This window comes from Varanus komodoensis, unplaced genomic scaffold, assembly GCF_004798865.1.
Source record: "Varanus komodoensis strain SLA01 unplaced genomic scaffold, ASM479886v1 scaffold7_1, whole genome shotgun sequence".
NCBI classification, from domain to species: domain Eukaryota; kingdom Metazoa; phylum Chordata; class Lepidosauria; order Squamata; family Varanidae; genus Varanus; species Varanus komodoensis.
Window position 1 is genome coordinate 1,248,955 of NW_025336479.1, and position 26,369 is coordinate 1,275,323.

The 26,369-nt window shown below is 43.1% G+C and overlaps 1 protein-coding gene across 5 annotated transcripts in view; it reads left to right on the forward strand.

Moving 5' to 3' along the window:
- Nucleotides 1-26,369, forward strand: part of TMEM94 (transmembrane protein 94) — an 81,268-nt gene that overhangs the window by 15,872 nt on the left and 39,027 nt on the right. For all 5 annotated transcript variants that reach the window (XR_006416990.1, XM_044453952.1, XM_044453953.1 and 2 more), the window contains 7 exons: nt 16,198-16,317; nt 17,529-17,656; nt 19,509-19,645; nt 22,327-22,529; nt 23,424-23,575; nt 23,876-23,978; nt 24,858-24,944. Coding sequence is in view for 4 of the 5 variants with exons in the window: in XM_044453952.1 (XP_044309887.1) it covers nt 16,198-16,317; nt 17,529-17,656; nt 19,509-19,645; nt 22,327-22,529; nt 23,424-23,575; nt 23,876-23,978; nt 24,858-24,944 (930 nt within the window). In the remaining variant the exon portion in view is untranslated. The remainder of the gene's footprint in view (nt 1-16,197; nt 16,318-17,528; nt 17,657-19,508; nt 19,646-22,326; nt 22,530-23,423; nt 23,576-23,875; nt 23,979-24,857; nt 24,945-26,369) is intronic.

Below are 26,369 nucleotides of genomic sequence, written 5' to 3' on the forward strand. Positions count from 1 at the left end.
ACTGTTTGAGGAAACGTGGACAAATTGGCAGAGACGTGTACTCATGAGCATATGGGAAGCAACACAAGACTGCTTCTTCTTTTAGAGCTCAAACCTTTATTTGCATACTGCTTACAACATGAAATGAAACCCTTCAGACATCTCTCCAATCTTCTGTCTCTTATTTTAATCCATGGCTGGTCCTCCTCTCCCAGATTGGGAAAACCTTCACTTGAGAAATACCACTGTGATTTTCTTCTTCTGGATATATCATATAAACTGAAATGTAGCCAGTGCAATGTGCATGATACAGCACTCCAAAAAAAAAAGAATACATTCATAGAATATCACACACACACACTGTATATGTAACTGATTTTTAAATGTTAAAAGGTTTTGGCATAAAATATGAGCTTCAGTCACAAAGGGTGCCAAGAAGGCTGATACATTTCTGAGATACACACACATTTATTTGTTAGCAATCACCTACCTGCAAGTGAAAAGCTTATGTACTGCAGAATGATTGCTCTGTATTGTATTTGCTAGGAACAGTAGTAATTCACTTGCAGCGGTGAATTTGGGCTTTGCACCACAGGTCAGCACATCTAGAAGGCAATTCTGTTAAGGTGACTGCCAAAGACCGTCCAAAGGCTTTTCTTTCTATGTGAAAAATAAAGCTGCTCTGTTCTATTAAGCAAAGAAATCAGTTTCTAAGATTTTCTGGGTTTTCACAGTGTGAGGTGCCAGCTTCCAATCATTTGAGATGGTGAGAGATTTCCTATCAAAAACAATTCTGCGGTTTTGTGTTTAGTATGGGCATGAAAGCGTCCCAGCCCTGCCTACAGGAAAGCTGTTCCCCCTTTTCATTGGTGGTTCCTGGTTGCAATAAGTGGCCGTGTGTTTTTAAATTGCCTAATTACTTACTAGGAATTGTGTTCAGGGAAAGGGTTGGGGGAGAATCTGCACCACACAAGACACTTTGTTCCTTTGTGCAGTTAAAGAGTTTGTTGTCTAGGAAACACAATGCCCTGGAGAAAGATGTTCCTCTTTCCTTCCCTTGCTTTCCCCCTTCTTCCTCGCAGAGTCCTTGCACTCTGCTTCTCTTGAACTTTATTCTTGGAGTTTTATATGCTGAATACTGGTGGGTGGATTTTTTTGGCCATGCAATGGTGCTCCTGGGTCAAGATCCACCTGCCATTCACAATACAAGTGTATAATACTATGCACAATGCCTTTTCTCTGCCTGGTTCTGTCTTGCCTGTGTCTAACTAGCAATGCCTCCACTGTCTCAGGAATTCTCCCCCCATCAGGCCTGCTATCTGTGATCTTTAGCCAGCCTTTCCCAATGGTGGGGCCTCAGATAAGTCTAAGCTACAACCCCATCAACCACAAACATTGACTGGGGATGATGGGAATTGTAGTCAAGCACACAGGTTGAGGAAGGCTGCTTCAAGGAGAGATTCTAGAATTTAATCCATTTAAAAGCGTACACTGCCTCTTGGTTATGTCCTCTCCTTTCAATTCAGAAGAAATGCTCCTGGCACCACCAAATTCTCAGGCTTTTGTGCCTGTTTTGTATGTTGCAAGCAGTGTTAGTTCTTGCTCAACCTTCTTGCTTGCTTGATCTTTCCAGTACATATCTGAGTTTCACTTATATCACTTTCTGCCCCCTTCCCTGAGATTTAGCATTGTGTTAGAGCAGATGTGTTGTTGCTCCCATTCAGGCCTGGTAGAATCTCCACTGTGTGTGGGTCATTTTAGATCCTAATCCTAATTTCCTTACAGAGCTCCACTACTTTGACATATATACTTCAGTTGTACAGCACACAATTTTCATTTCTCCCTGTGTGTTTTACATTCCTGTTAGGTTACAGCAAAGCAAAAACAAAAGGGGACCCATGCCACTCTGTTTGCCAGTCCTGGTTGTCTTAAAAAAAGGAACATCCTTTGCATTATAAACTCACTTAAATCATAGTTCAGTCATGAAGAGAGGAATACAATGGCGTTTGCTACCACTGCCGTGATACAAAACACATTTTATTGGGCATAAGCACCAATATAGAAATTGAATGAATGAATGAATGAATGAATGAAGAAATAAACAATACAGCTGATTATCTATAATCATGTGCAGGATCATCTCCTAGCTATACAATGTTTTAAAACTAAGAAAAGATGTCATGGCAACCAGAGTTAGCCCCAGGGGTCAGGGTGCGAATTCTGGGCCAATGTGTCACTGTTCCCATCACCTGCCACACTCTGGATGAACATTTGCATCCCCCTGGGGTAGGTGTCCTCAACCCTAAGGGCCAGCCCTAGCTGCACCGCTGCCTCTGTGCTGATTATATTGTCAGGGTTGGCTTCCTGGCCTGCTTGTTATATTTTAAGGTACCCTTCCTTTAAGAAACTGAAGATGGTGTGTCTCCATCCACCCATTGTATCTTTGTGACAACCCTGTGAAATAGGCTAGGCTGAGAGAGAGTAACTGACTCACGTTTTCCTTGTTGCAGACCATTATTGTCTTGAAAACTTTTAAGAACATTTTTTGGAAGTTTGTACTTGTCCTGTTGTGGTTAAGAGTGTGGGGCCGGCACTCAGAAGTTCTGAATTCTAGCCCCACTTAGTTATGGAGCTAACTAGGTGACTTTGGGCCATTCACAGACTAACTGCCCAACTACCTCACAGGGTTGTTGTTGTGAGGTTAGGATTGAGAGGAGGAGAGTGATGTAAGTCAGCTTGGGTTTCCTTGAAAGGAAAAAAAGAGAATGGTGTGTGTGAATGAATGAATGAATGAATGAATGAATGAAAATACCATGATGGTTCAGTGCAGAGAAGCTTGTGTCATACTGGATCTAACTGGGCATTCAATGTTTGTATCCATGTATAATGAAATACAAGTTAAGTCACATCTAATTAGTCTGGCTAAAACAAAGTGAAGCAATAATAATGCTTTCAGCTGAAAGAGTGTAAAATATATCATGTGCTGTGGGATTCATTAATAAGAAACAATCTAATACAGTTTTCCATATTGAAGAACTGCTGGACAGAAATGAATGAGAACTCTTTACTTCAAACAAGCTCTTAGTCTGTTGAGACAGCTTGCCCTTTCTGTGTACAATTTGATGAAAGTATGGTTTGTTTATTGAGAAAGAACTCAGGAATAGAAAACAACTACCGTATTTTTTGCTCTGTAAGACACACTTTCCCCCCCTCAAAAGTAAGGGGAAATGTCTGTGCATCTTATAGAGTGAATATGTATGTGCAGCCCATGGGGAAGTGATGGGGAATGTGCCTGTGATGATGTGCCCATTTGATTCAGAATATTTTTTTTCTTGTTTTCCTCTTCTAAAAACTAGGTGTGTCTTATGGTCAGGCGCGTCTTATAGAGCGAAAAATACGGTACATGGGTTCATTAACCCCCCCCCCAAAAAAAAACCCCACCAGGGAGCCTTATGGTTAATGGGATGGGATAAAAGTTCAATCAATCAGTCAATCAAATATGCCTTTGATTAGGACCATCCAAAGTTGTGAGTAAGCTTTTGAATTCCCCAGAACTCATCATAAGTAATTTATGAAAACAACATGAGGGGCAGCAGGGGACAAGGCAGGAAGGAGAACCATTATGGGAAGATGTTTTTATCCTCAGGTCTGCAGTTTTTAGGGTAGAATGTAGAAGGAGCCCTCGGATACTCCCAGAAATCATTGTTCCCCTCTGATTTTGGAAAAAAGAAAATCTGTGGGTATACAGATTTTGTTTTATCCATTATTTTTGCGTTTTACAGATTTACAACTTTCATTCCACTTTCTGTTCATCAATGGGATTGGATTTTTTATACAAGAGTTTCATTAGTTTGCAAGAATGCACTTTAGTCAAATGGTGACACATGATGGGAGTTAAAGCCCAACAATGACTGGTGGGTCATGAGTCGCCCACCCTGTTACAGGCCTGAATCCCAAAAAGCCAGGCCTGGGTCTCTAGCTCTTTAAAATGCTTGCTTCTCTTGGCATCAAAGTCTGGTTGCTTACAAGAGTACAATAGAGCTTAGTCTAACCCTAACCCTAACCTTGACCCTGCTTTCATGAAACTAAGGAGTTTCCTTTTCTCTGATAATTAAGATGGAGTAATGACTATGCACATTGCGCATCCTCAGCCATGGACATCCCTTATCATGCATTACTTCTGCAGGTAAGAGGGAGTAATGAGCCTGTGCTTTAATGTCAGACAGAGATGGAACCTTGGCCATGCAGACAGCAATATTTTTTCGCCCCTGTGTAAACAGTATTACTCCTGTAACCTTATCTTTCAGTAGTACAGTATGCTGTACACATGTGCTGAATACCATAAGTGACTAAAAAAATAGTCACTTTCTTTGTGCCCTGGTTCAATTGTTCTCAAGGAGGATTCTGCTGTTTTTATTTGAACCCATCTGATTGGCATCCCACCTTGCAGAAGTCCCTGCTGTGTGGAGTAAAGAGGCTTGCTTGCTAAATCTTATGGAAGTCTAGCTAGCTTGTTTGGCATTATTTCAGTAATAAATAGTCTCTTCTTAGTAAATCTGGCATATCACTCTCTGGAAATCTAAAAAATAACCTACTGCTGATGGCCAGGGCAACACACGCCCCTCTTTATAAAAACAAGTAATGTGATAAGAATGAGCGATAGGACAGGGGTAGGCAACCTGATGGTTTCCAGATGTCTTCATTCAATAAACAGGGTGCTAAACGGAAACTCTTCAGGTAAATTGCTCATTCATGGATAAATGCATGTGTGCATTAAAATATACCCATGGCCTTTGAAGAGAACTTTGTCATAGCTTTCAACAGGCAATTTTGGGGCAGGGTTGAAATCTCATTGGACTTGAACTTTCATCTCAACAAGGGTTTAACACTCACATGTGCATACACACCCTGGTACAGTAGTGGTGATAATGTTGATAAAAATACTCCACATGTGAGGACAAATCTTTGTTGATTGAATAGGCAGAAGTAAGATACGAATAAATGGGGCCTGACTCATGTCATTATTGCATTTTCTTCTTTTTTGCTGCGTTTTGTCCCCTTTCTGGCTTCAGTATATGCTTGACTGTTTGTGTCTTCTGGCCCAGTGTCCTCTGTTTCCCTCCCCACATCTCCCTTCTGCCCCCAAATCGCTGCTGATGCCCAGATCTTGGTAAGTGGCAAGCCCCAGATACAATCGGCTTGCTATTAATAGCTGGCAATGCACCTTCTGCTGAAGTCTCCTCCCAAGATGCTATGAATATTTGATGCTTGGAGGGGGACTTGCTGCTGCTCTCCATCTGGATGGCTGCTGGGAAGCCTTACTGAGGGCGAAGGGTTGCTCAGAAGGGGGAAAGACAGGTTGCCACAGCTCAGCAAATTGCAGACTGCCCTTTCTTCTTTACTGGGAACCAGAATAATGTTACTGGGATCATTAGCTTCAGACATACCCAGCTTGACATCAGATGTGCTGGATTTATGAATGCACCTTTTTAGCTTTATAAATCTATGAGCACTCTCAGCTCCTTCGATCAGCTTCCTTCCATTTAGTTTGCCTCACTAGTGTCCACTACTGCAGAATGGCTTTTCCTTGCCGTATCATTCACTGTTTGGGATCCTGTTCTCAGCCTGTATTATCCTGTTCTCAGCAGGATACCTGAACCTACTACTCTGCCTTCTGTTCAGGTATTTCATGGGATATCTGGCTTTGAATGCAGCTTTCTGAACCCATGGGGTGTAATCCTAAAGAACTTCTCCACTGTTCCTTTCTCATCTCCCCTCTTCTCTTCCTATATCCAGCATGCAGCAGTGTGACTGGCAACAGGCTGAATTAATCAGTGGCTCGGTGCTTCACTCTGCTGTTCCTCTCTCTCTTTCTCTGCAGCGTTGTGCTCTGCGCACTCTCTCACTTTCTATTGCTCTCTGCTTCTCTGTGGGTAGCAGCATTGGAAGTTGCTCATCAAGGTTCCAACTGGTGCAGGAATCTTAGCCCAGATGCTTTTTAAGCAAACAGATTTGTGGATGTCCCAGCAAGCCAAAAGTGGCAAAGTAAGTTTACCTTTTGCGCTCTCTTCCCTTTTTCTGACATTTGAATTCAAGATGGCTTTCCCCTTCTTCCCTGTGTCTTTTCCTGAGCTACTAATGTATAAAAAGGCTTCTGATGTGTGTGTTGGGGAGGGGGCTTAGAGCAAGTGAGCTGCATTGAATGACAGTTAATATGTAATGGGAACAAGGATCTCTTTCTGTTTTGGTGATATTTTTCTGGTATGTGGAGGATGTCATCTGCAAGTACAGTAGATGGGTCTGTCATGCTTTGAGCTATAGTGAATCCTTCATTCTGTTTAGTGATTCAGATTTGTATGTTTCTTCTGTAAGTCTGAGCACTGCGCCACAGAATATGCCCTCCTATTGACATGCTTGTGGTGGGGGAGTTGTTAAGGCTGTGACATAAGTATTATGTGTGCCAAATTTCCTGGATCAGGAGAATTGCCAAGTATGTCCACGGGAGACAAATGTGGCAGCCATCCATCCTTGTATAGTAATAAATCTAGGATTACATTTAGCTGTGGGTGAAGTGTGTGTGTGAAATCCCCAGAGGTACCCATATGATCCTCTGGAGCTAGAGAAATATATAGAGTCATGCATGCTTTAATATCACCTTATGTAATATGTCTTTGAAATATAATGCAAGCATGATTCCTCAGGGCACATGCATTAACGACATAGAGATTCAGCTCCTCGGTAATCCGAAGATATGTGGAGAGCCACAGGGACAACGTAGAGGAGCTGTATGGCATGCCATTGCTTGTAGCAACTGCCTGTTTCTCCATATTCCAAAAAGAAGGAGTCAAAGGTTGTTGTTTGCATTGTTGGTCCCGACACACTTGCCCTGGCTATTGGCTTTCTGCTTTTGTATAATCTTAAAAGCATGTGCTCACTATCCAGAAGAAAATAGATTTATACAGCGCAAGAATCATGACCAGTGAGAGTAATCTTGTCAAGTCCTATGGAGATTTATAGACCTAACTTGTGTTGCTAAGTTGAATTTGCTAAATATAAAGATTCTGTAATTCTAAGAGGCAGGGAAGAATTGTCTTGTAAAAATGGAATTGCCCAATCTACCTTTGCATTTTGCTCCAGGAAATGGTGTTACCAATCTGAGCAGTGCTGCAGATCGTAAACATGCAGGGATGGAACCAACTTTGGTTCTGCTTTGGGTTTCCCTAGCTTAGTGGTTGCCAAACCTCATTGATAAGTGTGCCATAAGTCAAATTCATCCCATAAGTCAGTATTCTAGTTTGTGTTATAAGTCCACTGTACCTCATGTGGCTCTGCTTCTGTTTTCCTGATCTGGGGAAGTAAACACAGTGGACAATACCCGGCTGCCTGTATACCTTAACCTGGTACGTAGATTCACTTCATAGATATCGTATGCCACAGCCTCCCCCATCTTGCACCTTTTGAAGCACCTATGCTACAGGTTAGATGCCAAGGCCCTTCTTTCTGTCTCTCTTGCTCTCTCTGATCTATTAAGTGTTAAGCCTGCTCTGAAGAGGAGTGCATTCTTCCTAAAGGATCTGGCTCATAGTTTGGGGTTGCTCCCGAATTCATCCTTGTCACTGGGAGCACAGGCAATTTTGAGAGCATGGAGCACCTTTTATCAGGTGAAGGCGATATTCTAACTGCATCCTTACCTGGACAGGGACAGCCTAGCTACATTTATCCATGCTCTATATCCTCCCATTTGAACTACTGCAATGATTTACATGTAGGGCTGCTTTTGAAAGTGATCCAGAAACTTCAGTTGAACCAGAACAAGTCGATGAGATTACGGACAGGGACTGGACTGCATGACCCTGTTATACCAGTGCTTTGTGATATGCAGTCTGTTTCCAGGCCCAATTCAAAATACTGGTATTAACTTTTGAAGTCCTAAGAGCCTTGGAGCCAGCTTACTTGAAGAGCCGTCTGCTCACATGTATACCTGCCTGCACCCTAACATCATCCACAGGCTCCCAGCGCCAGCAAATAAAGTGAGATGTGTTAGCCATTAAAGGAAGGCAGTTTCTGTTGTGGTATCTTGGTTGTGGAATGTGGACCTTGGTGCCTGGTGGGCATTTTAGTTCTTCAGTTTTAATTCTTTTAAATCTGTTACTTTGTACAGATTTAATCCTTGTACTGTTGCTGTTTTCTTCAACTATTTTTTTAAACTTGGGCTTTATGATGTAGTTTTAAACAATAGCTTAATATTATGTTTTATCATAATATATATATGATATATATTTTATGGTATAATGGATATAAACTGCCCAGAGAGCTTCAGCTATTGGGCGGTATAGATGTGTAAGTAGTAGTAAACAAATTCATCTATTAAGGGAAAATTAATCTATTAAGATGGGAATTATTGAATGATGCCAAGTTGTTCTGCCTCCATTATATATACTAATTCCAAAACTATACAGCCCCTAATGAAGCTCACAGTGCTTTGCATCCCTGCCAGCATAAATGGTGAGGCCACGTATGGCTTAGTTTTTGTAAAGGGGTTTCTTTTGGGAATTCATAAGACCCCAGAAACTTGTCTAGTGCCCTCCAGCCCTGTCTCTACAGAAGGCTCATGTGTGCATATGTGTAGGCAGTGTTGATACTGGAGCCCACACAGAAGTGAACCAAACTTTGCCAACAGTGCTCCAGTGGAAAGCCACTGGAAAGGACATGCTTTCCCACTTCCACTGGAAGTTCCCATGTGTAAATGCCACAAATTGGCATGGACCAAAAAGCTGTTGGCTAAACCTAGCTGTGGCTCAGATTTCCTTGTATGACAGACAGGCCTAAGGGCTAACAACGAGTTGCTGAGAAAATGGGCAAGAACAAGTGTTGATGCCCATTCCTGCCCACCTACAGTGATCAGGAACTCCTTGGTGCCTTGTCCCCGAGTCATTTCTTATTATGTCTGACCTCAGAACTGTTGGCTGTTAAGAGATGGGCAGCCCGAGTTTAATGGGTACACTCGCTCCCACTTATCTTCTCAACAATCCACAGTGTTCACCGTGGGCTGTCTGGACATGCAAAATAGACTGATATTTGCTACTTCTGAGGGCTGAAAATGTTTTAATTTTCCCGCCACTGTTTCTGAGGTAGAGAAGGAGGCTTTGAAGGCAATTTACTCTGGTCTATTCCTCCCTGTGGTAAGAAACTGCATGTTGGGCTGACTTTTTCCAGCCCTGCTTGTTGTGTAACATGAAAAAGCAGTGAGGGATTAACAGTAGCCAGGTGAGGAGTATGAGATGGGATTTACGATGGACTGTGGATGAAGCGGGTATTGTGAAATGTGTGTGTTTATTGGCCCGCCTGTTGGTCTTAGTGGCCCTTTGCCCATGCAAGCCTCCTGCTGAACAGCATACTGGCTTGCAGATGATGCAAGCTATGGCAGCTATGCAAGACTGGCCCGGGGAGGGTGGGATCCTAGGGCAGTGGAGCTCCTCATCCACTGCAGACTTTCTTTATAGGAGCAATCCATGGTGCTGAACTCCATGCCTCAAATAGCCTCACCACCATGAAGTACAGAGGTGTCACCAGCCTGCCCTGAGTCTGTTCATGCTGGTTTTGACAGTTGCCATCGCCATCCCCAACATTGAACCAAAGCAAAGGAAGTGGATGGGGTGGAGGTCTCCCAGAAGCCAAAAAACGTGATGCCGACCACCTTAGAAACAGCAGCAAGAATACCTCATTTCCACTGCTCCCACCTTGGAATGGTACAAGAACATTGATACTGGTCACTTTAAAAAATGATTCTGGCAGTATGTTCGTGCGACCTCCATGCACATACACACTCTAATCCAGGCAGAGATAAACTCTGTCTTTCTGTTTGCTTCCTGCTATGAAGTTCTGTCCTGATAGCTTGTATGTGGTTGTGGCTATGGTATCCGCTTGCTCTTCAAACAGAAAAGAATCTGATTGTCCTGTGTGTGTTTCTCCCCCTTGGTGATAGTTACATAACCTGCTTTGTAGAGAGAGTTAGTTGTCAAAGTAACTCCTCACAGATCTGTTGCATCTCAGAGGAGCCTTACCTGTGCAATGAATTTATAGAGCACAAAGTTACAATGTTAAATGAACAGATCTTTTTTCTTTGACATTGGAAGACCACAGAGCATCTGAAATTGCCAGAATTGCCAGTCTGGGTAGGTCGAAGAGATGAGAAGCTATTTAAATACAAAATACATTATAAACTTGCCAGGATGGGATAAATAACATGATCCCAAATTGCAGCTGGATCATGCTCTGATTTAGCTGGCAAGTGTGCTCTGCAAACCTACTGGTAGGAGGAAACTGCAGAATGCCCCCAAGAGGGCCTGAGGCTTCCCTGAGAGTTTCAGTGAGGCCGATGGAGTAAACATAGTAGTTCTGATTGTAATGCAGTGTTCCTGATCCCTTAAACCTGGCTGTAGATATCCTGTGCCAATACTAATTGTGGTTAAGGATTGTGTCAGTACTCATGTGAAACCTGTGCTAATCAGGTTTGCTCCAACAGATTAAAGGAGCACCCCAGTTAGCACTGAAGCTGACACTGTTTTGCTTTGTGGTAGGAGAGATGGGGTGAGAAATTCATACATGAGGCAATGCAATACTAGCCGTTCTAAGACCTGTCCTCCCATAAATAGGTCAAATCTGCTTTGGAAGCTGTCCAAGCTTCAGCCATCGACATATCTTGTGGCAGCAATTTCTGTAAATGGTTCCACATCGCTCGGTTGGACCTTGCTAGAAAAACAACAGCTTTATATTTACAGTTGTGGGGAAGAGGAAGAGCAGGGAAATGAAGGAAGGTAGATTCTGGGACAACAAGTAATGAAAGTGAAAAAGAACTGTTGGCATTATTATTTATATATACTAGTTGCAAGCTGCTTAGCTGTTGATAGACTATGAGAAATGGAATTGCTTTTACTAATACATATTGGTTAGAGTTATATCTTGCCTTTAATTAATTTGGATAATCCCACTTTTAATAATAAACCCCTTTAACTGTTGCTGTTTGTCCCTTTCCTTTCTTTTCTGTTTTGGCCCTCATTTCTCCTTTTGACTTTCTGAAGTCCGTTCTTTTTGCTGAGAGACCATGGTCTTCAAAGATTTCGAATCCATGGTTGGACACAGACTTCTGATTTCAAAGTTGGAAAGCTGTGTGTTCCCCATTCCTCTCATTTGTGTAACTGATGCGGAAGAACCATGCTGGCTGCCTTACCAAGAAGCCAGGAACTCAGCCTTGGAGAGGGATAAAAGGAAAAGGCTGGGAAAAGGGGAGGAAGCTGCAGAAACCAGGCTACAACTTGTTTCCTGTGCAGCCTCCTTCCCTTGTCTTCTGGAACCCCCCAGCTGGATGGCTGCAAATGGCCATCTAGCAGAATTGAGTGAAGGAGGATGGAGAGGTGAAGATTAAGACTGCTGCCGCCAGTCTGCATAGGATGCTTGTAAGCCTCCAAGTCTGGGGGCTTATGAGCATCAAGGACTCAGCCCATAGGACTGCATCCTGAGTCTGTGAACTTTGGCATGTACGGCCGCGGGAGGGGAGGCAACACAGGATTATTTCTGATTCTTCCATGGGGTTTGTTTCCATGTGTTATTCCATTTTCTGTTATTTGCTCATTCTTTTCTTCATAGCTGTGCCAGGGAGCAAAAACTCGAACCCTGTGGTGCTACGCTGGTGTTGTGAGCTGGTCTCAGAGGGTTGCTGTTGCTTATGAAACTAGTCTGATATTCTTGTGTCTGGATTACTGCAATGCATTATACATGGGACTGCCTCTGAAAATAATCTGGAAACTTCCCATGCTCTAAGATAGGGCAGCAAGATTGTTAATGGGGACATCCAGTATGATTCTGTTATGCAGTATGCTCAGTCCATTTCTGGACCCAATCCAGAGTGCTGATTTTAACCTGCAGAGCCTTCCAGGTCTTGGGGCCAGGTTACTGGAAGGATCATCTTGTCTCATATGTGCCTGTCTGGACCACCAGATCATCTTCAGTGGTCCTTCTCTGAGATCCCCCACCAAAGGGGGTGAGATGTGTTGCTACTAAGGAAATGGTCTTTTCTACTGTAAAGGTAAAAAAAGGTAAAGGTTTCCCCTTGACGTTAAGTCCAGTCATGCCTGACTCTAGGAGGCGGTGCTCCTCTCTGTTTCCTAGCCGAGGGAGCCAGCGTTTGTCCGCAGACAGTCTCCGTGCGCATGGGGCCGGCATGGCTAAACACTGAGGTGCACGGAACACTGTTACCTGCCCACCGAAGTGGCACCTTTTTATCTACTCGCATTTGCATGCTTTCGAACTGCAAGGTTGGCAGGAGCTGGGACGGAGCAACGGGAACTCACCCCGTTGTGCAGACTCGAACCGGCAACCTTTTGATCAACTAGCCCAGCAGCACAGCGGTTTAAACCACTATGCCACCTGCTTCTGCTGTAGCACCCCGATGATGATGATGATGATGATGATGATGATGATTACATTTCTATTTTGCAACCAGTTAGTCCAATAAGACTCTCTAGGTGGATTACAGAGCAAAAATTGCAGACTGAGCTTTCTGGAGAGGCTCACCTGGCACCTACACTGTGTTCTTTCCAAGGCCAGGTGACCTTCTCTTCCTATTTCCCAGATGTTTTAGGTTTTCCAGTTCCTGTTTGAATTTTTTGTGGTGTTATATTTGAAGTGCTTTGAAGTTCTACTGTGGTTTTTAATGATACTTTATACTGTAGTTTTAAACTTTTATATTGTATTTTATAATTTTGTATTGTATGCTTTTAATTGCTGGGAATTGCCCACACAGCTTTGGCTTTTGGGTGGCATAGAAATGTAATAAGTAATATGTAGGACATCTTACAAAGCTTTGTCACAATGAGATGGCAGTTGACCTGTAGCATCACAGGCTGGATTTACCTTGTGTGCAGTATAGATGATACAAACTACTTGGTGTTCCTCTGTAGCTGTGCACTTCACTGAGGTTGAGGGTGGAGGTAATTTTACTCTTGGAATAAGCTGTTCAGTGAAACAGGCAAATAGTAGTGTTATAGAATGAGCAATTGCTTATCATGTTGGAAAATAAACACAAACTAAACAGCAGGCCCCAGTGCTGAGAACACAATTGCATTGGCCTGCTCAGCGTTCAGTAACCCTCACTTATTGAATTCATGTTGGAACCAATCCTGAGCTGTCTCGCCACTTTGCTTTTCCATTATAATCCCTGCTGCCTTGCATTTTTGTGTAGTTGAAGGATTGCTGCTGTGTGCAGACTCTGGGGAAATAGCTACCAAGCCAAACCACTAAAGGATACTGTAATAAACTAGGTCTGCAAAAAAGATAACAAGCGCTGGGGAACTTTAGTGTGTAATTGGTATAAACATGTTGTACAGTCTGTAGGGGCTGGGCTACCTAAGGTATTCGCTTTCCTGGCTTGCATCTTATAGATGTGAGAAAAAAGAGGATGAAAGTGACAAACACGTATACGCACGCATTCACAATGTTTGAAGGGTCAGAAAGTAAACCAGTGTCGGGGTCATTGTTCAGTTGGAATTTTTATTTGCCCTTTGGGTTACAGATCTTGAAGGGAAACTGAACGTGGAGAATAGTCAGCTTGCACTAATTATTGCTCTGGAATTACATTTATTTATTTACATTTATATCCCAGTTTGTTTTTCCTCTTGCCAGGATCCCAAAGTGGCCATTTTCTTCCTCTTTATTTTATTCTCACAACAACCATGTGAGGTAGGTTAGGTTGAGTGTCGTGACTGGCTCAAAGTTGCATGTTGAGCTTTTTGGCCAGTAAGAGGGGACTCCATTCAATGGAGAAAAAGACACAAAGTTGACTGTAAGAAAATTTCCACATGCCTATTACCTAATATTTTGTATTTTATATTGGGTTTTAAAATATGCTGTTGTGAACTTCCCGGACAATTTCAGCTGTTGGGTAGTATAGACATTAATGAAATAAATAATAAATCAATACTTTTATTAGGGTAACCCAAATACCACCCAAAGGTTGTCATTTCAAGATCTCCATTCCTCTTCCTTGGGCAAGATGGTAGAAAAAGCAGCTTTCTTGGGTAGGGGATGTTAAGGGAAGAGGCGAAACCTGACTTGGAATAGAGGATGAAAAAAAATCTGACTCGATGGTGAAGTCATTATCTGTACAAGACCCAGATTGAAGTAGGTGGGGAGGAGACTTCCGACATTCTAGATAGGCTGCGCAGGTTAGTAGATGGCTGCAGTGTAGACATACAAGCACCTCAAGGATCTGGTTCCTAGCAGTCCCAGGCACAGTTGCAAGTCCAACCTGTAACCATCCCAGGTCTAGATATTTGGCCTGATGACAAATACTTGGAGATCTTGATGCCAGGTTGAACTTCTTAGCTAGGGGCTACTACTGAATCCTCACACAATACCTCTTTGCCAAAGTTAGAATCAGAAACTTGGATGAGAGTCCATGGATTATGTCATCCCTGGTTCATGTAAGGAAATCCTATTCCTAACATTTTGCTGACAAATACCCACCTAACCTTTCTTTGAAGACTTTCAGAGGAAAATGATTCAATCTCTTGGGTTTGCTTGCATCCCTACAAAAATTCTGTTAAGTCCGCAAAGATGCCTGCAATTTCAGAATCTGCCAAGTTTGCATTAATGTGTGCTGCCAGGAATATTGCTGTATCTTCCTTTTTGATTGGGGGTGGTGGTGCTGGGGGAAATATATGTTTTGCCATAAGTTGATGTAATCTGGCTCTTGACCAACAGAAACAAGAGATCTGGGTTCTTTTAATTCCTAAAACCAGGCAAGCAGAAAGAGAATTACGTCAGGATTTATTCTTGGTTTTGTCAGAGGATGCAGTATCATGACTTGCTGGTGCTTCATGAATTTTCTTATTTTTGACATTTGGGTTTTGGGGGAGGGGGCTTAGGTAGAAGGATTTGCATCTTATCTTTAAAAGCTTGAGGGAAAGCCATAGGACCTGGCGTCCTCAAACAGACTGGCATGCTGCTCAAAGCCAGTCTCAGGCTGTGTATGAGTAATCTCTGGCAGGGGTAGCTTCCCTAGAACAGCTTGAAGATCAGCCATCTTGGGACGGGGCCTGAACAGCACCTTTCTAAAAGTAGCTGTAGCCTCCTGCAATCCCAAGGCTCATCCTTATTTTATCATTGCCTTTTAATGCCTTGCACACTCCTCCCTGTTTTCCTTACATATCCCCATGAATAAGGATAGGACTCAATCCAGAGGTAAGCAACATGGCACCCTCCAGATGGTTTGGACTGCAATGTTTGTAATCCCTGACCATTGACCATGCTGGCCGGAGCATGCTTTTTTGTCTAAACGTGCATAAGATTGTTATGTCACTCTATTCTATGATTGTATGGTATTTGCAACCACACCGTACAACATCACATCACAGAAGAACATCCAAATGCTGCACTCCCTTCCTTTAATACAAGGGGGATACAAGTTGCTGGAGATCTTCTGCCTGCAGTCCACACTGAAACGAACGAAGGACTGCTTAAGAGCAATGCTGCTCTTGTGCTGCTCCTATTTAATCAGGGTTTGTATTTGAGTGCTTCCTGCTGGATACTGCCAGGGGAAGGGTTAGTAGAGAGTAACAGTATCCATGGCTTTGCAGAACACACCCAACCTGTTGGCCTGGAAAAGCAGCAGTGGGAAACTGGCGCAAAACCTATGCTACCATTATGAGTGTCCTTTGCACCATGCTGGGGACCCGTCTGCAGGGCATGAGGCATCACTGGCGTGAAGGGAGAACGAGGGTGGTTTACGTCTTTGTGACTGCGCTTCCCCAGTGAGCATAGTAACACTATTGTGCATTTCTGGGTCAAAGAGGAGATGACCATATACAATATGCTTGCATATATTGTTACAGAATGCTTGGGGGGAAATTTTTTGGTGAGGAGCCTATGCTTGATCCAAAATGGGCAGCATACAGGTAGTCTGTTTCAGCCTTTGAGAGATCAGCTGCTATTAGAAAATGGGCTGATCCAAACTGATGTGGAGAGATGTTTTTTAATGTCCAACAGGTGAGGGCTACTATGCAAGGATGTAGTAGATTTTGTAGATGTTGCTTTACATTCTTCAGTAGTTTGTGGTTGGCCTCAGTGCTTGGTATACCTAGATGCTGAGGAGGCCGACAGTGCAGGAACTGCTCAGCACTGTTATGGACAAATATGACATTTGTGTTTGTCGTTCCCCAGGATGAGATGACTGCAAATTTGGGTCTGAGCACAACGAAGGCCTTAACGATCTTGAGAGACCAGCTGTCTGCACTGCTGGAGGGGCATCAGAAGGAAAGAAAGAAGGTGCTTTCATGGAAAGTAAGCATGACTGTTGTGTGAGTTTATGTTATCTTGTTTTGCATGGATTGGTCTGCTTTTAACAGTACACTTCTTTGGAACCTACAGAATTACATTTTGAACAAGGGTTTGCACTATGGATCAGTGGGGAAAGCAAGGTATTCTTCATTACTGGACTATGCCACCTCCAGTATGGGAAACTAGAGTTGGGGCAGTGGTGACTTCAGGCAAGTGGAAGTTGAAGGAGGTGGGCAGCAGCCAGAAACGGGGGCGTGTGAAGCTAGCTGAGCAGTGCCAGGGTGCTGTGTGCACTGGCCTGCTGCCCTCCTTTTCCTATCCTGTCCTGGCTTTATTACCAGTTCACCACTAATCTGCATATGTAGAGAGCGGGTGGGCAGCAGCATTTGTGTCTATATTCGAAAAGAAACCGACAGTCATCTGAGTGGAATGGTGTGAATTGATGTCCTGTGCCAGCAGGGGGTTGGAGCCGATGGCCTTCTTGGTCTCTTCCAACTCTACTATTCTGTGATTCTATGATTTGTTCTAAAGCAGGGGTCTTCAAACTTTTTCAACAGGGGCCCAGTTGAAAAGTGCCAGTGGCACGCATGGGCTGGCAAGGGTGCGGGGCACGTGCTTGGTGTGAGGCAGGGGCGGGGCGAGCACGTGCAGCGGGGGCATGGGCATGTGGCAAGGCAGCCGCGCGACACAGTGGCTTGCTTGCTCAGAGATCATTTTCTCCGAGCGAGTCCAACATGATCTCCGCGCAAGCAAGTCGCCACCTCCCTGTGTGCTCGGTGAGGCGGTGGTGGGCATGCGCGGGGCGAGGTGGGCAGCGGTGGCGGGCGCGTGTGCATGCATGCACAGCGAGTCCAAAACCTCAGGCGGGCCAGATAAATGAGCATGGCAGGCCAGATCCGGCCTGCGGGCTGCAGTTTGAGGACCCATGTTCTACAGGATCACCATCCCCTAATGGCATTGCCTCGTGCAGAGTGGCCAGCTCACAAAACGAGGGGTGGAACTGTGACTCCTTCTCTTCTTTGGTGAAGCTGCTTATTTGACGGGGGGGTGGGAGCCCATGTGTTCTGTTCATAAATGATAGAGAATGCTATGGGAGATGGCGCTGTGTGAACAGTGTTCATTTTTGTGACTCCACTCTTTGTTGTGAGCTTAGACAATGTCGAGGTTGCATTTTGTGGATGTCACCTTTTACCCTTTGTTCTGTCTTTTTGTAGGAAGTGTGGAAGACAAGTTTCTTGTACCATGGCAACCGTTGCTCCTGTTTCCATTGGCCAGGGGCATCCCTGATGCTACTGACAGTGCTGCTACTATTATGTTGTTATGGGAGTCAGCCACAAGGAAGGTAAGTTGTCTGTTCATATATCACAATTTCTTGCATTTCCATCCATATGGAACCTTAATGGCAACTAATACTCAGTCAGCAAAACATAAAGCAGTGAGTACTTTTATTGCCATCATTTCAAATAAATTGCTAATTGGCACAAATTCAGCTGGAAGAATTACTGAGCCAAACAAAATCGGGTACAATGATAAAAATCTATGGGCAAAGTCCACGCAGATCAAAAGTGCACTGAAATATTAGCATCTTGATATGATATTCAAAGATGGATGAAGAAGGGAACAGATACCGTGCAGCAAAAACTTCCACAAGGTGGATACCAAGGCCAATAGGTGGTTATTACCACCACCAGAGAAACCTAGTCCTGCATTCTCGTCACTCATGAGACGTGGAATAGTCTTTGTTGAAGTTCTAAGCACGCAGGTGGCCTCATAGGGGAAAAGGCAGTCCATTGGCTTAAAAGCAACAGAATTGCAATATGGTGTCTGTGACTGCAGACTCTGTCTCTGACCTCATCTTCTGTCAATCTTTGCTGGCCTTTTTGGTACCTTGTTTATGAAGCCCTCTCAAGTCCCTTTGGAAGGTCTCCAGTGGAGAACTTGTTCATTGGCTTTCCAATCCCAGTGTGGACATGCAGTTCAGTGCAAAGAACTTGGACTGCCAGTTCCTGACCTTGAAAAGTGCTCCTGAGGCTTTTAAAATAGCTGCTTAGCTGGAGGAGATGTTTGGCAAGGATGCTCTTTCTCATTGCTGCAACCAAAGGATTGCAGATTTTTTACCTCCTGGATTTCATACTGCAATTTAAAGCTATGAGAGGCACAGGAGCTTTGTCTGATGCTGGCAAATAGCCATCTTGTGAGGAGTTAGGACATGAGCCAGACGACTGATGCTGTTTTGCACATTCAAATATCTCTGAGAGGAATATTTTTACATATCCCCCATATGGTTGTACTGTGTCAAAGCACAACTGACAAACAATTTGCATTTAGTCTTGGTTAGGATTCTTAAATTTTAAAATGTGATGTCAGTGTTGCTCCAGATCCCTCAGACAATTTGGCAATCCTGAGATGTGAAAATTGTGATATATTGGGCAAGTTTCTGCTGGATTCTTTTTTCCCTAGAACCTCCTTTCACATCGGTACCTTGTCTGTCTTCCTATTCTTACAAGAATTAGAAACACTGTATTTTCACAGTTCTGAGAACCCAGAGGATGAATAATTTCTGAGCTATTTGCTGTTCCCTCTGTACTAGAACATACTATTGAGAGTGAACCTCCCATGCACCCCCCTTTTCCAATGCATTTGTACCCCCATTCTTGGCTTAGAATGAAATGCAGAGGGCAAGGTCAGGGGAAGGGAGAAAATGGTGGAAGACAGCAGAACTATGGACCTTAGTCCAGTGCATTTTATTAAGCAGGATTGTTCAGCGAGACAGTCTGGTACAATGTGAGGGATCAACACACCTGTGAACCCTTTGTGATCCTTGTTTCTTTGTACCTGGGCTACAGAACCATAGTTATGTCTGCCATCAATATGGCCTACTAAATCATCCCTACATTTCAAGAGACAGTGAGTTGAAGACAAACCTGTTGCTTATGATCTTACCATATAGCTTAATTTGCTGCTGGGAACTCATGATTTGAATTAACTTGATCATGCAGGCTAACCTAGAAAGTACAAAAAAATCTTTCCCTTGGGCTAAGACCAGAGACTGAACCCTCCTTATGACTCTTGTCAGAATTTGAATCTGTGAAGAAAGGGAATCAAAACTGCACAGTTTTTGGAGTGACAGATATATTTAATTTTTACATTCAACTGCTTGTAACATCTGCTTTGTTCTGTTCTGCTTTGAACAGTGAAGGTTCTGAAATTGTCAACGCCTTGGCACTCTTCTTCCTGGTGCTACTTGATCTCTTCTTGATTGGACGGCAAGAGAGACTGAAGCGCCGGGAAGTTGAGAGAAGGCTCCGGAACATCATCAACAAAATAAATGGCAAGTCTTTCTTTTCTTCTTCCTTGGTTCTCTTTGCTATTCTGCATGTGGGTGCCTCTACAGTCTCCCAAAAGGCTGATCTGTATCATAGTCTGTGTCAGTTTTGAATTTATTCTTATGTAAAGTCCAGAAAAGTGTGTTCTTAAGCAGTGATGGATTGTGCTCCAAAATTATTATGTTACAGGAACTGTCCAGTAGCCTTTTCTCTGAATTTATCAATCTTGTGGTCTTCTACCAGTCCCGCAGTCTTCAGTTTTTCCTCCCTGCATCACATCTTTATGACTATTTTCAGATCAAAATTGAATGTGTCCTTGGCTCTCCCTATCTCATTTATCATCCCATTTTTCCAACAGGCAAATCTACTGCTTCAGCTCATAAGTTACATTCGTATGGTGTCAGTGAAATATTTTCGTGTTCTTTTATTTGTAAAAGGTGTAGACCATTTCTTTATCTGAAACGGGAAAATGGGATTTTGGAGTAGACATCAGATGTTAAACAAAGTAAAAACAACTTAAACCTAAACATCAGTATAGTAAAACTGAGCTGTTTCATCAGTTCAAAATAATTTACATTTAAAAGAGCTATGCAAATAAACACATTTGAATCTGGTGCACAGAACAGTCAAGTGTTGTGCCAGACTAGCAGAGAAGGCCCTGATGCTTGTAGAAGAAAAGCGTACTTCTTTTACAGATAGAATATAGATAAAAGACTCCTCTGGTGATCCTCAAGTATGCAGGTTGATCTGGGAGGAAGTACTCCTTCAACTAGGCGGTTATTCCCTTGGTCACTTGCAGTGACCTCTTTCCTTTCCTCCCAGCATTTCCTCAGGCAGCCTCCTATGGACAAACATGCTTTCTGCTCTCCAGAAGTATCCAGATGTGTAAGTTCCCACTGTACTCCAGGGGGAATGTGCAGGATACTAAGCTGGGGGCCACAAGGTCACTGTGAGAACCAAACTAGCTGCAGTATTGATTGTAAGAGTTAAATACATTGTGTGAATGCACTTTATCTCCATGGTGATGCCTGCTTTTAAATGTAAATTCCAGATTTATTTATTTATTTATTTATTCAAAACTTTTATATGCCGTCACCACATGCCTTGGCATCTTGGGAGGCTTACAGCAGGTACAATTAAAAACAATAGAACAACAACAAATTCCATAAAATATACAAAAACAAAAAAAGCAATTGTTAACAATAAAATATTAATTTTTAAAAATAGCAATTAAATAAAAAGGTTTTAACTTGGCACTGAAAAGAATATAAACTTGGTGCCAGGCGCACCTCTCCAGGGAGCGCATTCCATAATCTAGGCACCACTGCAGAGAAGGCCCTGCTCCGGGTAGTTGTTCTTTTTGTCTCTTTAAAGAGGAGATAATTTAATTTAGGGTGGCAATAGGGTCAAAGACTGGGTTCAGACAAAGTAATCCACACTCAGACGTTTTTTATGCGTTGAGTGTGGGTTGTTGTCAAATCATGGTTTATTTGGTTTATTATATTGTCTGAATCCTACTACACTAGCAAGTCATGGTTTGTTAACCATGAACCATAGAGTAGTAGAGTTGGAAAGGGCCAAGAAGGCCATCAGATCAAACCTCCTGCTCAGTGTACTACTCCAAAGGTGTACCATCCCTCTCAGATGTCTGTCCAGCTAAATAATCCATGGCTTCTTGTTGCAGTTGAACTGGGGATTATTCACCATGGCTTGTTATCTCAGTTGGCTTCAGACAACACAATAACCTATGTTTCAACATTAACACGCATTGGTAACTTCGCAATTAGACTTCTGTAACGTGCTCTACGTGGGGCTGCCCTTGAAGAAGGTCCGGATACTTCAGTTGGTGCAAAATAGAGCTGCCAGGTTGCTGACAGGGACTGGGTGTTGTTCTCATATAACCCCAGTTCTCCGTCAGCTTCACTGGCTCCCCATTGAAGTCCGGGCCCAATTCAAGGTGTTGGTTATCACCTATAAAGTCCTCAACGGCTTGGGACCTGGTTATCTAAAGGAACGCTTGCGTCCATATATTCCCTCCCGCCCCTTGAGATTGGCAGCAGAGGCCCTTCTCCGGGAGCCCTCTGTGAAGGATATTAGGAGGGTGAGTACCCGGAGGAGGGCCTTCTCTGCGGTGGCGCCCCACCTATGGAATGCGCTCCCCGGAGAGGTCCGCCTGGCGCCGTCGTTATTTGTTTTTCGGCGCCAGGCCAAGACCTTTTTATTTAAACGATATTTTAATTGTTAATTGTTGTTCTTATTTATTGTTTTTAAACTATTGCCAAGATGCTCCGAATTTTTAATGTTATTCTATCTTATGTTGTTTAGCTTTTTTGTAAGCCACCCCGAGGCTTTCTGCAATGGGGGCGGCATAAAAATGCTATAAATAATAATAATAACAATAATAATAATAAAAAAATAACTCACATTCTTGTGAACCTATTATTTGAACCCATTCAAACTCTCCTCACACAGAGATTCTGCTGCTTCTATCCCCCAACTCCACTTCTGTTTACATTTTAAAAACCATGCAAGTTCATTGCATTCACACAATTGATACTAAGTCTCAATTGATATTAAGTCTCAGATGAGTCCCAAATGTATTTCCCTCTTCAGTGAAGATGTGGTTTCACACTCAAAGCCTCCCAATATGTGGCTGTCATTCACTTCCTGTTCATCTGCTTTTCAGATGCCTTAAGAGGTGGCAAAGAGCTGAACTGGGTAAACGCCATGTACCCTGACCTTCACATGCCCTTCGCCCCATCCTGGTCACTGCATTGGGTCTACAGGGACGGCCATCTGGTCAACCTCCCAGTCAGCTTGTTAGTAGAGGGTGATGTTATTGCTCTGAGGCCAGGACAGGAGTCCTTCACTTCTCTTAGAGGGATTAAGGTAACTCATCTTTCCCTTCTTTTTGGACTATGTTATTAAGTTTATGAGAAGGGTGATTTTGTGTGCTAGTGAGAGTCAGAGGACAGAGGCCCAAAACTATGTATGTCTGAAATCTGGAAGTCCTTTTGGTTCCCAAGTGTTTACAAGATGTAATTTAGATATTTTTCATTTTTTTCTACACAAGTATAAGGACTAGAAATGTCTTTGTTAAACAAACAAAACAAAGTGTGTGCTTTCTCTTGTATTGAGACTTGTGATTAGTCACCTTCACACCCACTCAGCCTCAGCATTGCTGCAGCATTAAGGTACTCTTAGACTGTTCACTGGTCCTCAGAGGATTCTTTTAAATATCAAAACTGACATTTTCAGAATATATCATGCACCAAGATCAAGCCTGCAAAGTACATATGAGAAACTGTATTATGAGTGGGAGCTAGGGTATTTATATCATGCAAAGAACATTTTACCTACAACTATATCCAATGCATACTGTCAAGGTCTATATATGTGTCATCCAAAGTAGTCGCAAAGTTTGTTGAATTTCGGGGTTGCTAAAAGCCAGTGCATGGAATGCATTTTCCTACAGCAGTGGAGTCAGGAAAATGCATTGTTGCCAGCTTTATTGCTCTGGGAAACAAGAACTTTCCCACAAGAACTTGAAAACTAGCATGGCATGGTGTGAGATGGTTGGACTGGAACTCAGGAAATCACTTTTTAGTCCCCGCTTGGCCATGAATCTCACTGGGTTCTTCTGGGGATAAAATGGTGAGAAGGAGTTGTATAAACTGCCTTGGCTCCCTTGCAGAAAAAAGACAGGGTATGAATCTAATAAAATAAGTACTTAAATCAATATTGTTCCACTCATCAAGGGAATCTCTTGGGTTTTTTCAACAGGATGATGAACACATTGTCCTGGAGCCAGGAGATCTGTTTCCCCCATTTTCTCCTCCACCCTCCCCAAATGGTGAGCTGAAGAAAGGACCTCAGAATCCCCAGTTATATCGGCTCTTTTGTGTCACAAAAACACCTGTAATTGACAATGTGAGGTAAGGTGGATGCTGTTCCCAGTTCCGGGGCATGCTTTTATTGGCATTTGTGGGAGAATGAGTGGAGAATTCATCCATCACTTTGCTCATCAGAATACATCATAGACATAAAACATTTGGCTGCAAGTAGGAAAGTGTTAGCATCTGACATACTAGTTCTTGGAATGGAGGGTAGAGTTTTATCACATGGTTCAATAGCAGTTTTTTGCCACTGTACCTTTTATGTAAGGAACTGATAAGTGTGATAAAAGGATAATAAATATGTGTCAGCTCCAAAGCGCATTATTTTTTTTGTTTCAGGTTGTGCCTGGACATGGCTTTGTCACGTCCTGTGACTGCTCTGGATAATGAGAGGTTCACAGTGCAGTCGGTGATGCTCAAATTTGCTGTTCCTATTGTGCTGGTATGTCCTGCTGATGGGCTGCTGCTTGTGACCAGACTCAATCTAATGGACCATTGGTTGGAACTGCTGAAAATGATTTCAGCATCCTATGATGTGAGCAGTTCCAACTCATGCATTGGGTCCTCTGTTAGTTTTGGGTGGATGTTTAAAAAGGGATTTGGGGAAGCAAGCAATGTTCAAGCTTGCTAAGCGTCTCCTTGATTGGCATTCTGTAATTGCCGTTCGTTCATGAACAGGAAAATTGCACAAAAGGAACTCCTATGAAACATGAAAGTTGCACAAAAAATTACTGCATCAGTGAAGATTTTCCCCATAGACTATGGTTTATATTAAACTTATGCCTTTTGAGAAACATGTGCATCTTTCAAAGGTATGTTTGTGAACGCAAAAGGGATTTTCTGGTCATTTGCAATCTGAAAGGAAATTCACACACATCCCTGTAGGAAAGTCTTCAGTGTTTGGTTGTAAAGTGTGAGAAACATTTTCTGTTCAAAAGAGAGCTAGAAGAAATTCATGGAGAAGACAACACATGAGATGCCATTATTTGTTATTGCAAGTATTCATTTCCCAGTGTTTGGGATGCAAATCCTTCTAAGGTGATCTTTCCTGCAGGGCAATAGATGGTAGGCCCTGGGAGCAGGGGATAGAGAGGGGCGGTCCAGCTGGGACAGGTGGTCTGTGTCTTCTCTCACTAGCCAGTGTGATCATAGTAAGACCAGCCTGTTATGTGAACGCAGCCAGAGTGACAATGCAACAATATGCTGAAGATGTGTGTTAAGCCTTCCAAGGAATAGTTGACTATGTGTGTGCGGGTGTGTGATTGTGAGTTGGGGTTGATAGAATGGCTTTCTAATGTTCACTCATTTCCTTAAATGGCAGATTGGTTTCCTAATCACCAATGCCATGCGCTTCATTTTCATGGCTCCTGGAATAATCCCTTGGCAGTACACATTTCTTCAGCTGCAGGTAAAGAAGACCGTGTTCTTATTGTTTCCAGTCTATAGTTAATTGCCTTGTGATGTCAGCATGTTGGAGGGTGTGTGTTGCACATATCAAGAAGTGGTTTGGGTGTGACATTTACTGGCGTTATGTGAATTGACCAAGGAATGCATGTGGTCTGCCTCTGATGCATTCCACATGGGGAAGAGACTCTTCTCCATTTTTCTGTGGAACAGATCTGTTCTGCTACTGAAGCATTCATTCTCAGCCTGCTTCTAGAAACTTAGTTGTTCTTGACAGTTTTAGTGCGAAGTTTCCTTTCCCATCTGAGATTATTATGGCGACTCTAGATTCTCCTCCCACTTAATAGCACTTCAGTAGGTTTGTAGGTGATCAGCTGTCTGAATCTGAGCACTGGCCATCTGCAGCCTATGTACTTGGACAATCACCCACCCAGCCCAGAAAGAACAGCTGGACTGGTCCAGAAGGCAGAACAAGCGCTGCACCAAGACAGCTGTGGCTGTTGACCAGTTCACTCCCACAGTGGGAAGTAACCTCTTCAGTGAGGTACTTCCTGTTTATGAGCTAGAGCATGTTGAAGCACTGTCAGTTCATTCTGCCTGTGTAATCGCCAGGTAGTCCTGTTTGGATGTACTCAAGTTGGGGATATACTTGATGATGATTTGGATACTTTACCTGATGCAAATGGTAGTTGCTTGATAAAATATCTCAGTGTTCTGCAATCAGGTTGAAGAAGGGCCAATCATCCATCATCAAAGAGTCAAATGTATAGAACATTACTTAGTTTTGCAGATTTTCAGTGATTAGCAATGTCAGCTAAGCACAAATACAGTGGACAAAGAATGGGTCAAATTAAATGTTTGAGAAATCATACAAGATAGTTTTCTTTACCTTAGTATATGTGGCCATTTTTGGATCAGGACAATGGTCGTTTATGGAAGGTTAAACCTCTTCCATTTTTTAAAAACTGAAATTCCAAAGTGGGGGTGAGGGGTCAGTGGAAAGCTTTTTTTTTCTTTTATCCCCCTCATAGGTGGGGATTTGTAAGGCTTCAAGAATATTTTTTTTCTTCCTGTGATCCAGTTTTTCTCAGTTCTGTGCCTCTCCAGTTTTTACAGTTCAAATGCCAAGAATGTTGATTTTTGAAGAATGCAGATTGTAGGCAGCAGTGTACATCTTGCCTTTGCTTTGCAGTTTGCGTTTGCCTCTCCCTGTTCTGCGGGCGGAAGTGAGGGGGCTTCTTGCTCTGCAGGTCTTGGCTGAAATTGAGATGAGCTAGAACAGATCAATTCCATAAAGGAAGCGGCAACCCTAAGTTTGCAAGAGTGGAGCAGGCCTGTCAAGGACGGCACACTTTGGAGGGCACTTACTCATAGCATCTCCAGGAGTCAGAAACAGCTCGACAGCCTTTAAAAGCAGCGCAAGGATGCC